This window comes from Phoenix dactylifera, chromosome 17 (genome assembly GCF_051530095.1).
Source record: "Phoenix dactylifera cultivar Ajwa chromosome 17, Ajwa_hap1_PhDact_Kaust_v1.1, whole genome shotgun sequence".
Lineage (NCBI taxonomy): Eukaryota > Viridiplantae > Streptophyta > Magnoliopsida > Arecales > Arecaceae > Phoenix > Phoenix dactylifera.
Window position 1 is genome coordinate 13,853,965 of NC_143206.1, and position 15,564 is coordinate 13,869,528.

Here is a 15,564-nt window from a genome sequence, read left to right on the forward strand (position 1 = left end):
GGATCGTTTACCCAACGACCCGATCCATACCCAGCCCGAACCTGGAATACCCAATCTCTCTCTCTCTGTCTGTGATCCCAATGCACTTGTCCAGCCTCAGCTCCCTCAGCCCACCGGCGGCCGAAAGCATTGCCACCTCCCAGTCCCCGATGCGGAAGCGGTGCGAGAGGTCCACCACCTCCAACTATGGGCACCCCACCACCAGCGCCTCCAGCCCCAGCCACCCGATCCCCATGGCCCCGGCAAGGCACATTGCTTTTAACCCCTGGCGACCACCAGCGGTGTGGAGGAGGCGTCATCGAGGGCAGAGCAGGCAGAGAGGTCTAGGGCTTCGAGAGCAGAGCAGGAGTGCAAGAGGGAAGGGAGGGACTCCCGGCGGAGGACGCGGAGGGCGCGGCGGTGGAGCGCCTCCACGCGGAGGAAACAGCGGGAGACGAGGCGTAAAGACTTTCGGTCTCCGGAGTCCGGCAGCCGGTCCATGATCTGGACCAAGAGGTCCACGGATAGTGCGGCCAGGATCGAATTAGGGGGCTTTTCTTTTCCTTCTCTCTTTCTTCTCTATTTCTTTTCTTCTCTTCCCCTTTCTCCAGAACCTTCTCTTCCTCCCTTTCCCCACTTCTCCCGTTCCTTTCTTTCCCTCTTCACCTCCTTCACTCTCTAACAACCTGTAATGAAAAAAGGTTCACCCTAAGGACCGACGGAACGGTAAGATGAGGAGCCGAGTGAGGTGCCAGCCCTACTAATTAGTACACGTCAAGGGAGAGGGAGGAGTTCATTCATCCTTGACGCCCTCTCTCACCCTGACACATTCTCTCTCGCTCCCCAAGCCCTCTCTCTTCCTCTCTTTATTCTCCCGACTTCTTCTATTTCTCTTTTCCTCTTTTCTCCTCTCTTTTCCTCTCTTTCCCTCTATTCTCTCGACTTCTTCTCCTCCCTTTCTTCTTCTCAACCCTCCCCCTCCCTCTTAACTCCTCACCCGAAGCCAAGAAGGAGAGGTCCTCCGCACGAGAGGGGCCGGGCCACGGCCGGCGGCGCCCTGCGGCTTGCGCCCGCGGCCAAGCCGAGGCCGGCGGCTCCCGCGACGTCCGCGGCCGCTCCCCACGACGCCGGCGATGGCCGCACACAGGTGAGTCCCCGCCCCCTTCTTCCCCCTTTTCTTCTTCTTCTTTCTTTCTTTCTTGCTTCCTCTCTTTCTTTTTCTCTTTTAATTTACCTATCCTCCCGAGTGGATCGGGAGGAGGAAGGGCAGAGAAAATGGAAACAAGGTGGTCGGAAGGCTTACCTATTTCGGGGGTGAACTGCAACGATCCCTGCTCCGGCGCCTCAGTGGTTGCTGGTTCAGGAATTCCTCTCTGAGGAAGAAGGAGGGGCACGATAAGAGGGCTAGAAAATAGGGCTTCTTAAGCGGTGATAACCACTTTAGCGGTCAGCAGCTGTCTCTCCCTTCCGCCAGCAGCTGTACCTCTCCGAAGTAGGATCATAGGAGGTGGTGGCCTCCAGATGGGCTGCCGACCTTGGTCCAGGTCGGCCCATCTGGCGGCCCAGTCCTAGTAGTCACAATACACATACGCATGACAAATACTAGCAAGCTGTCCGTGACACTTATTTTCAGGTCACATTCTAACATGAAATGTAGGCATTTCAAGTCTTTTAGCTTTACGTAAATTGCTTTAATTCTGATTTGTGTAGGTAAATTTTGTATTGGAATTTTTTCGTCAATGCGTCCTGCCTAGATTAGAGACAACAAGCATCATAAGACAATTGTGGCCAGAAAATGAGAGTACAAGAAAATATTTAAAACTCCCAAAGTTAGACTTTCAAAAGTCGCAGAAGCTATATCAACAAGAACTAAAGGAATTTGTGAGGTTAGGATGATAAGTCATATGCTTTAATGGTTGTCAACTAATTAAGATCTAAGCCATTGGATGAAAACAATAATTGTTTTTTTTTTTTGGTACAACGGCGGCTCACACCCTACGGGTGTGGATACGGCCTGCAAAATCTGAAACAAGTAAATCAAATAGAGACTCCGGCACAGTGTCGGGCTCCCGCAAAATAAAACCTCCAGAATGGTGAGCCGCATAGGAAGCGACCTAATCGGCTGCACAATTCGCTTTCCTGTAGACGTGTGTAGCCTGATAGGTTTCACACGCCTGCAGAAGACTGCGAATGTCCATAAGCAGCGGTCTGCCCTCACCTGCACGACCTCGACCCCTCACCAAATCAATCACAGTGGACGAATCGCCCTCAAGAATGATCTGGTCAACACCCAGTGTCCGTCTCGCATAAGATACGCCCTCCCATGCGGCTCGGAGCTCAGCACATACCACCGATGCATCGGAGATCCGCTGACCCCCAGTGCCACCAGCCTGGCATCATGATCTCGAATGACGAAGCCTACACCTCCACCTCTCCCGTCAGCTGCCATACTGCCATCGAAATTCACTTTCAGGAAGCCAGGGGGTGGGGGTACCCAGGATACGAAAACGTAAGTGGGCGCTACAAGAGCAGATGGGGTACCCCAGATGTTCCTGGCCAACCCGGAAGGTGACCCCACAGCAGTACTAAGAAACTCCTCTGCATGCAAAAAGGCCCTGGCCACCACCGCCCCCGGGGGTGTGCTGCGACCCTCAAAGACTCGTGCATTCCTGTCTAACCAGGAGTGGTAAGCCAGGTATGCAACACGAGTCCCTCTCTCCATCACCCCGGGCCCTACCCCCGGGCTCTCCAGGAAGCGGATGAACTCAGCAATAGACGGCCATCTCTGCCCCGGGTCATAGGCCAACCCTGCACACCTCCAGATCTGAACAGCCCGCGGGCACTCAACTAGCACATGATAAATGGACTCCTCCACCTCCGGACAGACTACACAGCCTGCAGCTATCCGTACTCCCCGTCGCATCAGAACACTCCTCGCGGGAAGGCAGCCCCATGCTACCTTCCACAGGAATAGTGCGACGCGTGGATGAGCACGTAGTCTCCAGATCCAGGCACCATCAAGATATCGGGTCTCCACTCCTCCTCTCCACTGCGCTATATCGCGAGACCTCACTATCGTCCGTCCGAACAAGCTCCATATCCTCCTATCCACTGTCATCCCCATCGGGATCGGTAAGGCCAGCACTCGCTCTACAAGCTGCTCATCAAAAATCCGCCTAACAAGATCTGCATCCTATCTCTGCTCCCCCTGGACAAACAGAGCACTCAGTGTGCGCCCCTCCAACCACCCATGATCCATCAATGTGGGCCAGTCCTGCAATCTGCCCTCTGATAGCCACCTATCCTCTAGAATCCTGATAGTCCGACCGTCCCCAATCTCCCATCGTATCATAGGCATCACCCCCGGGGCACGAGCACATATCTCTCTCCAAATAAAGGAAGCTCCGCGTCCAGCTCTGAATGTGGCCGAAGTGATGGGGTCACCATACTTCGCCCTCAGCAAAGAAGCCCAAATACTCCCCGACTCCAGAAGAAATCTGACTGCAAGCCTCGTGGCCAGTATCTCCCTACGCTCAAGTAGAGAGTGGATTCCCAGCCCACCCCGACTGGTTGGCTGACAAATGACCTCCCAAGCCAGTAAGTGGATGCCCCCTCTGTCCCCACGATGCCCCCAAATGAAAGTCCTGAACAACCTCTCCAATTTGCGGAGCACAGACACCGGTACCAGTGTATTAGACAATAGGTAAACAGGAATAGAACTCAAAACTGACCTCAGTAGGGTGACTCTGCCCATCATCGAAAGGGTGCTCACCTGCCAGCTCTCCAGTCTCCGTCTGATACTCGCCTCCATAGACGAACACTCCCCCTGCCGTAAGCGTCTGCCAGTAATCGGGACCCCGAGGTATCTAAAGGTCCCCTCCTGCTCGGCAATCCCCAATCTGCTCATGATGGATGCCTTCACCCTAGGATCAGTCCTCGGGCTGAAGCTGATGGCTGACTTAGATAAGTTGACCATCTGACCTGAAACTCTATAATATCCCTCCAGGATCCCACTAATAGTCAGAGCTGACCTCCGTGTCGCGCGAGTCAGTAGTAAACAGTCATCCGCAAACAGCAAATGTGAGATACATGTCGCACCCCTCGCCGGCCTATATGCCTCAATCTCCTGTGACACTGCTGCATGGCGAAGTGCTCGTGACAAGAAGTCCGAGCAGATGATGAACAGAAGTGGTGACAGCGGACAGCCCTGCCTCAGGCCCACTGATGACTCAAAATACCGCGATGGGGAACCATTTATCAATAATGCAAATGATGGTGACAGAATGCACCCCTGAATCCATCTAATCCACTGTGGGTGGAAACCAAACATCTCCAATGACCGCCTAACAAAATCCACCTCATCCTGTCATACGCCCGCTCCATATCCAGTTTTACCCCCATCAAGCTCCTACACCGGGGAGCACTCTGCAGATCAGACATGAACTCATGAGCACAAAGGACGTTATCAGAGATCGAACGTCCCCCTACAAAGGCTCCCTGCTCCTGACAAATAATCCTGGGCAAAATACCTCTCAACCTCTGTACCAATACCTTAGCCACTACTTTGTGCAAGGTCGTGCACAAACTAATAGGTTGAAAGTGGCCCGGCTTTATTGGGTCATGTCTCTTCGGGATCAAAGTGATGAAGGTCCGCCTCCACTCCATAGGCATCGATGCCGATACAAAGAACTGCTGAACAGCCTCTAGAGTCTCCTGTCTAATGATCTGCCAATATCTCCTGAAGAAAAGTGGGGGGAAACCATCCGGGCCTGGGGCCTTATCCTCACCTAGGGACCATAGGGCCTCCTGAATCTCCATATCTGACACTGGTCTGCTCAATGCTGCATTCTCGCCCTCGGTGATCTGCACCTTTGGAACCAACCCCCAATCATCGCCATCAACATCCAGCCTCCCTGTGTCAGTCCATCTGGCGTGAAAAAACTGCAGTAGAGTCCTCCTGACAACCTCCATATCCTCTGACTCCTGCCCACTGCTATCCCTGATCCTGCGAATCCTGTTCTGCTGTCTCCGCATGATAGTCGACTGATGAAAGAACCTCGTGTTGCGATCCCCCTCGCGGATCCACTGAACCCTCGATTTCTGTCTCCAGAATACCTCCTGCTGCCTGAGTAGAGAATGATGCACGGCCAAAAGCCCCCTAAGCTCCCCCTGGTCCTCCTCAGACAGTCCTCCACCACTATCCTCTTGGGCCTGCGCCCTAGTAATAGATGCTTCAACTTCCTCCACCCTTCTAAACAGATTCCCCACTTCCTCCTTATTCCACCGGATCAACCGGCGTCTAGTCAGCTCAAGCTTCCGAGTCACCCTATACATCGCACTCCCCCTAACAGGTGTACTCCAGGCCTCCCTCACCACATCCCACGACCTCGGGTAGGATAGCCATACCTTCTCAAATCGAAATGGAGAATGAGTCTGAACAAAATGTGAAGTACTTACCAATATGAGGCAATGGTCAGAGGCAATCCTAGGCAAGTGGCGCACCCAATAATCTGAGAATCTCTGTACCCATCCGGTCGAGGCAAATACTCGATCAAGCCGCTCCCATACTCTGGCCTGGCCCTGCTGGTTGTTGCACCATGTAAATCTTGGGCCTGTGAATCCAAGATCAACTAGCCCATTGGACATTAAAAAGTCCTAAAATTCTCGGACCTCAATTTTGTTGGTGAATGCCTTCCCACCCCTCTTCTCCACCGGACCATCAATACAATTAAAGTCCCCTGCTACCAACACCGGGTGCCCCAACTGTATGAGGCTTGTGGCCTCCTCCCACAACACTCTTCTCTCCCTATAATCAGTACTTGCATATACTGCCAGTAAAACCCATGGGGGAGCATTACCCTCTGATATCACTAAATTCACCTGCTGCCTACACTGGTGGAAAACGTCAATGTTACACGTCCCCACCCTCCACAACACAATAATCCCTCCGGATAGCCCCTGTGCCTCCACTACATAAATCCCCCAAGACCTCGGAATAGTATGCCTGACCCGCTCCAAGCTTCCTCCCGACAATCTTGTCTCAAACAGAATACAAATCTCAGGATCATGAAGGCTTACCAATCTCTGGAAAGCCGGTTTGAAGGACGGCTTCCCCGCCCCCCTACAATTCCACAATAAAACCTTCATTACAAATGCTGAACAGTGCTTGGTTGAGTCACAGATACCTGTGACCCATCCACCACCCGTGACCCATTCTCCTCTATGGAAGACCCTGCCTCCTTCTGTCCATGAGCAAGCAGCACCTCCTTCATCTGCTTGGCAATCACGACATGAACCGGGCCGCCAGTGGAACCTCCTCCCCCAGCCTCCCGATCGGCCACTTCCCCCTGCACTCCAACAGCCGGCAAGCACCTAGGGTCTCCCGTGTCCCTGTTCTCCCCTTCTCCCGAACATGACAAGCTGCCCGTTAGAGTCCCCGCCGCCGGCTGCCGATGTAGAGGCCGAAGTCGAGTTCCCCGGCCGATCCAACACCTTGTCGCCGTAGCCCCCCTTCACCGCACCACCGGGACTCAGGGCAACGAAGGACTCCCCAGCAGGTGGCCGGACTCCTCCCACGACCGCCGGCGACAAGCTCCGGCTGCGGAATCTCCGCCGGTCAGCTCCCTGGCCTACCATCACCGGCCTCGGCACGTTTGGCACGGAAGGGAACCGTGCCAAACGGGCCGTGCCAGCCGGCCTCTTGGATGGGCTGCGAGCCCGTTTGAACATAACGGGCCCCGCCTCGGCCCGACGATGGGCTCTGGCCTGATCCAGATCCAGCGGGCCCTCAGATCTATTCGGCCCACGATCCTGACTTGGGCCTGGGTCTTGGGGTCTGGTTGGCGACTTCAGCACTCGGTCCGATTGCACCTGGTGCCGAGTCAACTCGGCCGTCTGTGATCCCGCCGCCACACCGGTGTCCGGTTGCCCCGAACCCTTCCCCGGCGACCCTCGCCGGGCGAATTTCTTTGGCTTCCGCCACCCCTCAGCGTCCGGCGATGAGTCAGCCAGATCTGCCTCAGCCGACTCAGGAGTCGGTTTCACCACACTTGCTCGCCGAGCCGCCTCGGCCGTTTCCGTCGTCTTCTTCACACCAGCCGGAGCGTCGCTTTTCCTCCAAAACCTCTGCCGGGGTACTGTCATCCACGGGCCAAAGGTCAGCCGATCCTCCACCACCTGTGGGGATGCTTCCGACCCACTAGCAGGCTCGCCATGCCTCTCCGTCTCTTCGACCCCCGGCTCCGTCCCCGTTTGCAATCCCGGGGCTTGGAAGCAGCACTCGCCGGATTGGTGGCCCAAGCGGGCGCACCGATAGCACAACCCCGGCAGATCTTCATAGGCAAAGGTTTGCCAGAACCTCGCCTGCGCTCCCTGGACAATGGTTCCCGGGAGCAGTGGCTGCCGGACATTGATTTCAACCTTCACCCTAGCATACCCGATGCGCCGCCTCTCATGGGAGAACCGGTCGAGCTCCAGGGGGTTTCCCACCTCCGCCACAATCACCCTGATAGCCTCCATATCCCAGTACTCGACTGGAAGCCCGGGCAGCCGGACCCAAACAACCGCTCGATTCACCGAATGGGTACCCGGAATGAAATTGGGTCTCCATTTTTCCATTGCCAATAACTGCCCCGCCACTACCCACGGCCCAGCAGCGAGCGCCGCCGCCCGGTCGTCGCCAGAGGCAAACCGGATAGTTACGAAGCCCTCCATCATCGGCAAGACCTCAACCTCATTTTTTAACTTTCCCCTGCTCCTGAGATCCCGTGCCACCATATCCGGGGAGACCCGCCGCCCCAAGCTCTTTGCAATCACAGCCGTTTCCATCCAGATGTTCCTGGCTGCCGTTACCCTCTCCTCCGGGACCACCGCCACCCGAGGAAACCTCCGTTGCAGCACCTCCAGTTCGTCTGCAGTGAGGCGATGACTGGGTTCCTCCGGCTGACGTTCCATCCCTCCCGCCACCTCCGACCACAACGGCGTGGTCTTGGCCTGCCCAGGAGCAATGTGTGAAGGCCGGGGCCAACCCGGGTCACCGGGCACCGCCGTGCCAGGGGCCACCATGAAACAATAATTGTTTGCTGACCATATTTGGATACATTAATTGACAACACTATCCCTATAATTATGGCTGGCCATGAGCTAGCTTAGGTCAGGTTTGGATCAAATCAATTCGGGGTTGAGTTAAGAACCTCAACCCATAACCAACCAATCATAATTAATTCCAAAAGAACAAATCCATACGCAACCTATTTATTTCATAAAAGCCCATACCTACCTATCAACCTCAAATAGCATGTTACTTATCTATATTTATAAAAATAAATAAAAGCAAAATAATCTTAAAATAAGGTATTTAGAATGGCCGATCCAAACAAAGTAAGAAAGTGTGGGACAAAATTTAAGTGGAAAAAGTAAAAATTCCAAAACATGCTACACTCTCCTCTTTCTTTTTATTATATCTTATTTATTTGCTTAACTGTTAGTTATGCAACTTTTCTAGTCAAATCAACAATCTTTATAGAGCATGGTATATGATGTAGCTATCACTTTTTTTAAAAAAATTAATAATGAATCTGACTTAACCGAAATGTTTTATCTAGAATAACCCATCCAATTAAAATTTTTTCTCAAATCTTCATTCTACACTTGCTTTCTAAATGCTTGATCACTAAAAATATCTCTAAATATGCATTTCTAGTATTTTGTACCCACTCTTGATCTTAGCAATTAAAAGATAGATTTTAAAGATTTATATTATACTTGCATTGACCCTTCAGGGAGACAGGCTAAATCTACACCCGATCCATTTCTAATAGAATTGGTCTTAACTAATTCATAGCATTTGATTTATATTCTAATTGATCTTGACTAACTTATATTATCTATTTTAAAAAAAATCAAACCAAAATCCATTATTTTGGATGAGTTTTGATGGGTTAGTGAATGCAGATAAAAATTGCGACTCTTCTCATGGCCTAGACAGGGAGAGAATTTAGGTTCGATCTTGACAGGTGAAGGGGTATTCTTGCCACTATCCTCATCTCTCCGGAAAAAAAAAGAAGAGAAAAACAAACATGCATAAGCATTCGGATATGTGTGTGCGAGCGATTTAATTTAGCTACATACATGCACCGGATGCTTGTCTTGTCAAATCATGTATATGTACACCATATTCTTTTAATTCTCAATATTATTGCACGGATGCTTGTCTTGTTGCATGGACTGTCAAAATAGGATCTAAGATATATATAACAAAGATTAAAGTTACTCTTTATTTTTGCCAAACACATGGTCTTTGTGATTTATTAAATCTTGTAAAACTTTTTGTTTTTTTGAATTTATATTGTGGTAATGTTTTAAATGACGTTAACATGTTTGAACGAACTGATAACTCTGCATTAGCTTAAGGGACGAGTGTTTAGGCTTTAAACCCCGCGCTCATCCTTATATAGCAGGCAGCGAGGCATTATACCTGGAGTCACCACGAGTAGATCAGAGGCCAGAGGAAGGAAAAAATTTTGAGTAGTATGGCTCTCCCCAAAATAACTAGCCGGAAGGTATTATTTGGATTTTTTTGTTCTATATAAGTACCTAAGATCTTCTCGGCAAATAACCGATGTAGGAATAAACATACGCCTGCACGGGTCATCACAGACTCCCCCATTCAAGTGTTGATGTACTCGCCCCTGTGGTCAGCCTTAATGAACTCGGCTGTAGTGTCTCCTAGTCCACATAGACTATTAATCGAGTTCGCTCTGATACCATTTGTAATAATACAGGATCTCACCCAAAAAGGCTATCCGAAAGGTATTATTTGGATTTCTTGATTCTGTATAAGTACTGCTTGTCTCTGAAGTGTTTGAGCTATATTCTTACCGGATAGCAATAGCACTATTACTTAGAAAAGAAAGGAAATAAACACATGAAACTTGTATTGTAGTATGAAAATTAGGATCTACAATCCGAATTGCATCCTTGTGCCATGACCATGGACGAGTCACTCTGTCATCCAGTCTCTGTTCCCATAAACTTGACCCGGTGAGACTTATATTGGAAAAGATTTTTTGCATTTACTCTCTAATTATTTTTGTAAATTCATGTAATAATGCCCCGATTCTTAAAATTTGAATGAAGTTCCTAAGTATATATTCGTTGAATATAGGTCCATGCAGACTAATTAACTGCAATTGGATCACGAAGTTGGCTTGATGAGATTAAGTGAGAAATGTTCCAAATATCCAGAATATACAACCTTAGATTATTTATCGTTTTCAGATTAACTAAATCTTCAATAGTTTGCATATTAACCCTTCAATGCTTTTAAATTTGCATATAAACCCTCAGACATACAATGTTTGCACATACATTCCTCATCAGTCAATTTAAGTTAACTATGGTTGAAATTGATGGTCCTGTTATCCTTTCGGGGAATAAATTCCATGGAATCTCGTATAAAAATATTTAGTTTTTTACTAAGAGTATCAACTTTCCATAACCCTATTATTTTTTTCCCCAGTATTTATGGAAAAGTGAAATTGCAGCTATATAATGAACCTATCCCTATTTAGGTACTTCTAGCAGCACTATTTGTAACCATTTATACCCCACATCAAAATATCATGTTCAATACACATGACAAATACTAGCAAGCATAGTCTATTTGTAACCATTTCTAACATGAAATGCAGGCATTTCAAGTTTTTAGCTTTATGTAATCTGCTTTAATCTTATTTGTGTAGGTAAATTTTGCATTGGAATTGCCCCGTCAAGGCCTCCTGCCTAGATTAAAGACAATAAGCACTGTAAGACAATTGTGGCCAGGAAATGAGAGTACAAGAAAATATTTACAACTTGCAAAGTTAGACTTTCAAAAGTTGCAGAAGCTATATCAACAAGAGCTGGAGGAATTTGAGAGGTTAGTATGACTTCAAATATGATGGTTACATTGGTTTTTGGTAGGCATGGGCTGTTGAGCATGCAAACAGCCTTCTAGAAAGCCACCAACCACCGTTCACGTATCCACATCTCTTGCATTGGAGCAACGCCCCATTCCCTCGCAAGGTGGATGCAATCGCTGAAGTTATGAAGAACTTAAAAAGATTTTAGTTTTGATCGCAACTATTTTAACCTGATGCAAAACTTAAATTTTCGTCTAAATCGAGTGATCGAAAAGCTAGAGCCTAGGGAGGAGGAGTTGCACTTTCTCTCGCGAGAAAAGCCACAAGTGCATGCTCTAATAGAGACGCGAGGAGATGAAATTTTGCAAAAAGGTGTGCAAAAAATAATTCAGATCTCTGCATATTCTTACTTCTATTTGGCGAACTTACAACCACTTGGCACAGATTTATTTCTATTTGGCATGCACCTTTCACTTGCCAGCACAAAATTAGCTCTATATGGCACACACCTATCATGTCTCTGCACATTATTAGTTCTTGATAACACATAGTTACAACTACTTGGCACACATTTATTTCAATTTAACACACACCTATTTCCAATTGGCGCACAGTTAAATATATACACTAATTAGGATAATTGTGTTGTTTTAATTTCCGGCATCCAGTTAAAGCGAATGACATCCAATGGAATGCCTAGAGACACATAAGAGTGGTCGAGAGGTCCTTGATCGCACATGGCTTTAATTTAGAAGACCCTCAAATATTTGAGGATGTCGAAGGGGAGGACGCTCGAATGGTCCTGTTCGATAAGAGGCTGTCAAGAGTTGAGAAGATCCTCCGAGATTAGGGTCTGAAACCAATCTAGTGAGCATGTCACAGGTTTTACTAAGGTAAGCAAAGTTTGACGAATTATTACTCTACCATCTTGTGAAGCATGTTGTTTTGTATGAGTTACATACAACACGTTATTAGGTGAGAGAAGAGCATACTATAGTTGGTGAAGATATGGACCAGGCTCTAGTGGACACAGAGCATATGCACCATAGTGCAGATGTTGTGGAGGTATGCAATTATTTGCTTCCGCCGTTATATGATTTTAGAATTGTAGGATGAGTTTTCTAATAGGAGACCAAGAACCCAAAACGTTTAAACCTAATGACTTTTAGCCCAGCCCATCAAAGTCTTTGACCGCACCTATTTTTCCTTCTCCTTTTAGGGAAGTCGTTCAACCAATTCAATAGAACAAATGGAGAGAAAAAAAAAAAAAAAAGCTAAAGAGATCCCGGATTAATTGGGAAACCAAACCTAATTATTTGAAAAATAATGGAAGTGAGCATATAGATATGAACAAACATGTACTCAACTCAATTAAGCTTTTATCCAAACTAGTTGGATTGGCTACGAAAATCCTTCTCTTCTATTCTGCTCTTCTCTTTAAAGAAAAAGAAAAAGAAAAAGAAAAAGAAAAAAACAGCTCTATGTAAAAAAATCTTTTTGAATAAAATCATACCGGCCTATAAATTGCTGAACTTTTTGGTGGCCTAACAATTCGAATTGTCAGCGCACAAGTGCGTCCAACCGATCAATTAAAAGCATTGGAATGAGTTACCGCTCAGCAATTGCTCCTTTTATATTTGGAATTTCCATGTTTCAATCATGAGAGTTTTTTTTGTTTCGTTTCAAATATTTGGTTAAAATATTTCTCACATCATATCTTTGAAATAATCAGTGTCCTGACCTTTACATATGCATGCGTTGATTTCAGTGGGCGGAGGTTGCAGGTACCTCTCCGGAGGAAGCAGAATGGATGCATATTGCATAGCGAACACATACCGAGCTACGAATAATACGTACGACTTGCCGCCGTCTGTCGGATCCAAAATGATAACATGGACATCTGCATTCTTGCTGGGAGAAAGGTTCACAGATGAGATGCTCATGAGCCACCTTGGTCCAGACTCACGTTTCATGTACCTCGTTTGCGTCGTAGGCCGGCTTGCCAACGACGTCGCCACCTTTCAAAGGGATGTCCGGCAGGGAAAGTTGGCCACGGGGGTTGGCCGCTACATGAGGGACCACCCAGGAGGAAGCAAATGGCAGGTGTCGTCAATTTGATCGAGTCGGCCGAGGAGGAGCTGGACTGGGTGCTCTTTTGATCGAGGGCGGTAGCACCGGAATTCTGCAGCCGTGCGGTCCTGAATAGAGCTCGGAATGCCGGCTTTCTTTATAAAAGGATGGATGCCCTTGCCAATATCGACGAAGAATTAATTCATGAAGCTCTTCCAAGATTTTGCATTCAACCCACTTGTATGAAAGCCTTCTTGTGCCGGCAGGGAAACTCGAACTGTTTGCACACATCTATGTACATTTCCCTCAGGGTCTGCCGGCGTTTGGATTCATGGGCTATTAACACTGTTTCTCCCCTCACGTAATCTGAACCCTGCAAGCAAATTAAATTCGTAGCTGATAAGAAGAAACGATGCTGTCCTCCTGATATGTTGCCCCGTGGGAAGGAGCAAACGCATGGACATTATTAATGGCTTTGATTTCTGCATATGACTAGTATATGAATATCTGTATGTATTTTTAGACTAGATAAATCTTGAATGCTTAAAAGCACCAAAAAATTCAAATAATAATTTCTAGCTAAGATCTTATTGTTTCATTAAATATTCAAAAAGTTGCTTCTTAAGACAAATAATGACCATCATAATTTTGGTGGAGATCCATCTAATAGAATATTAAGTTAGAATCTTGTTAAGGGTTAGCTGGATAATTTATTGAAAAGATGACAGGGAGAAAAGGTAGCTTTGCACGTTAAATTTATTTCACCCTTTTCCAGGTGAAATGAGTTGCTCTTGACTAAGCACCCATCTAGCATGTTGAGCAAGCAGATTTAACATCTTGTTTTTAAATGATATTTGGCTAGTTATGTGAATATAAACCCCTACCAACTTCCACTTGACCAGCAACCAAACATGGCATGAAGATAAAGATAGTATAACACTATTCTCGAAGTATAGGTCCAGGTATCCCTTACTAGTAGCTGCAAGTATTGGAGAGAGAGCAACATAATGCACAAATCCAGCAACCGGTGCAATGGAAGGTGACTTTTGTTTAAATTTATGAAATGTTACTTCAAACATTGTTTTTTGAAAAGAAAAAAATATATCCTGACTCAACAGATCATAGAACTCAATTGTGAAATGGGACTTTGAAATTCTAGTCCTCGTGGAACTATGCAATCATAGAATTGTTTCAGGTGCAGCTTGGACTAGTACTAAGCTGTGAGACCTGTACAAGGAGTTGAGTGTATCACCAACAGGTTTTTTTTAACTTATTTTATTAAAAATATTCTTAGATTTTATGCCAAATACACACACACACATACACAGTACCGCATCTTGAATTTTCTGTTTGGCATTTGGTGAAGTAAAAGAATGATGTTGATTATGCCTGATTAACAAATAATTCCGCCTACATCACCCAGATTTAAACCTTTGTTAAATTTCACTTTTATTTGCTTTAACAGCATGCAGACAGAGCCGGTGTTTTTATTATGGCAGTAGACTGAAGTTTATGGACCCAGTGCTAATAATACATTAATGGGAGCGTAGGACTGTCCACTAGACCACCTGATCTTAAAACTTTTTTTTTTTATTTTTTTTGGTACAACGGCGCTTCACACACGACAGATGTGGGTGCCGCCAACAAAATCAGAAAAAAAGAAGTTGACAAAAAGGAGGATAGGACAAGTAGTTCTTCCAAAAAAAATCTTTGGAGTGATAAGCCGCATAAAAGACAACCCAGTCAGTAGCACTATTCAACTCTCGATAGACATAAATGGCCTCGAAGGAGTCACACTTTTCTAAAAGTCTGCACATATCGTTGAACGACGTCATTCCACTAGCATCGTTGCGCCGATCCTAAATCCGCCCGATCACCGTAGCCGAGTTCCTTTCGAGGAGGATGCAGCCAACACCCAGAACAAACCTTGCATAGATGATGCTCTTCTATGCAGCTCTAAGCTCGGCATTGATGATAGAAATATCGAAAATCTGCCACCCCCCTGGCCGTTACCAGTCTGACGTCGTGGTCACTGATGACAAATCCTACGCCTCCACTATCTCCTCCCTCACCAACTTAAAACATGTAAATTGCAAGATCTAGATATTCATTAAGGTGTGTTGGGCTGCAAATCTGCTTTAGATATTCACTATGGCACTGATATATCCCCCTAAAAAAAGCATGATCTTTCTTTCCAAGACTTTGTAAATGAAACAACCACAATGACTTATGTTCTGTTCAACTACAGAGCATTTGAAGATGGCGATAGTCAGGAGCAGTTTCTCCTGCTTGCTGGGAACCGGCTGCGGTATCCACATTGCCCAGATTTACAATGTTCCGGATATCAAGAAGCTAGTGAATACACGGCTGTTTGTGGCCAAGCACATTGAGGAAACTTACAAGAAGCCAAAGCAGAAAGATGAATGTTCTATATGTGCCGGCCAATGTAGGCATGCAGATAGCTACGGGGAAGTACAGTTGCCTCGAGGCACTGAAGAAACCAAGAAATCAACCTTCAAAAAAAAAAAAAAAAAAGAAATTTTCATCCCTTTGTCACTTCCAACTTGCAAAAATTACCTAGCTGAATGATATCACTTGATAATCCAAAGAAATA

At 46.9% G+C, this 15,564-nt stretch overlaps 1 protein-coding gene and 1 long non-coding RNA gene across 2 annotated transcripts; both read left to right on the forward strand.

The window, feature by feature from the left end:
• The first annotated feature begins 10,903 nt into the window (after positions 1-10,903).
• On the forward strand, positions 10,904-13,343 carry LOC103704725 (uncharacterized). Its single transcript, XR_016398824.1, has 2 exons — positions 10,904-11,773; positions 12,649-13,343. It is a non-coding gene; the product is annotated as an uncharacterized LOC103704725 (long non-coding RNA).
• A 1,557-nt stretch (positions 13,344-14,900) lies between these two features.
• Positions 14,901-15,549, forward strand: LOC103704726 (uncharacterized). Its single transcript, XM_089928052.1, has 2 exons — positions 14,901-15,422; positions 15,532-15,549. The coding sequence occupies exons 1-2, from the start codon at positions 15,180-15,182 to the stop codon at positions 15,547-15,549; spliced, it is 261 nt and encodes an 86-aa protein (XP_089784178.1). The 5' UTR covers positions 14,901-15,179.
• Positions 15,550-15,564: the final 15 nt, after the last annotated feature.

Excerpts from the sequence above, each read along its gene's own strand:
- LOC103704726 (XM_089928052.1), top strand. The coding sequence starts at position 15,180 with ATGTTCTGTTCAACTACAGAGCATTTGAAGATGGCGATAGTCAGGAGC.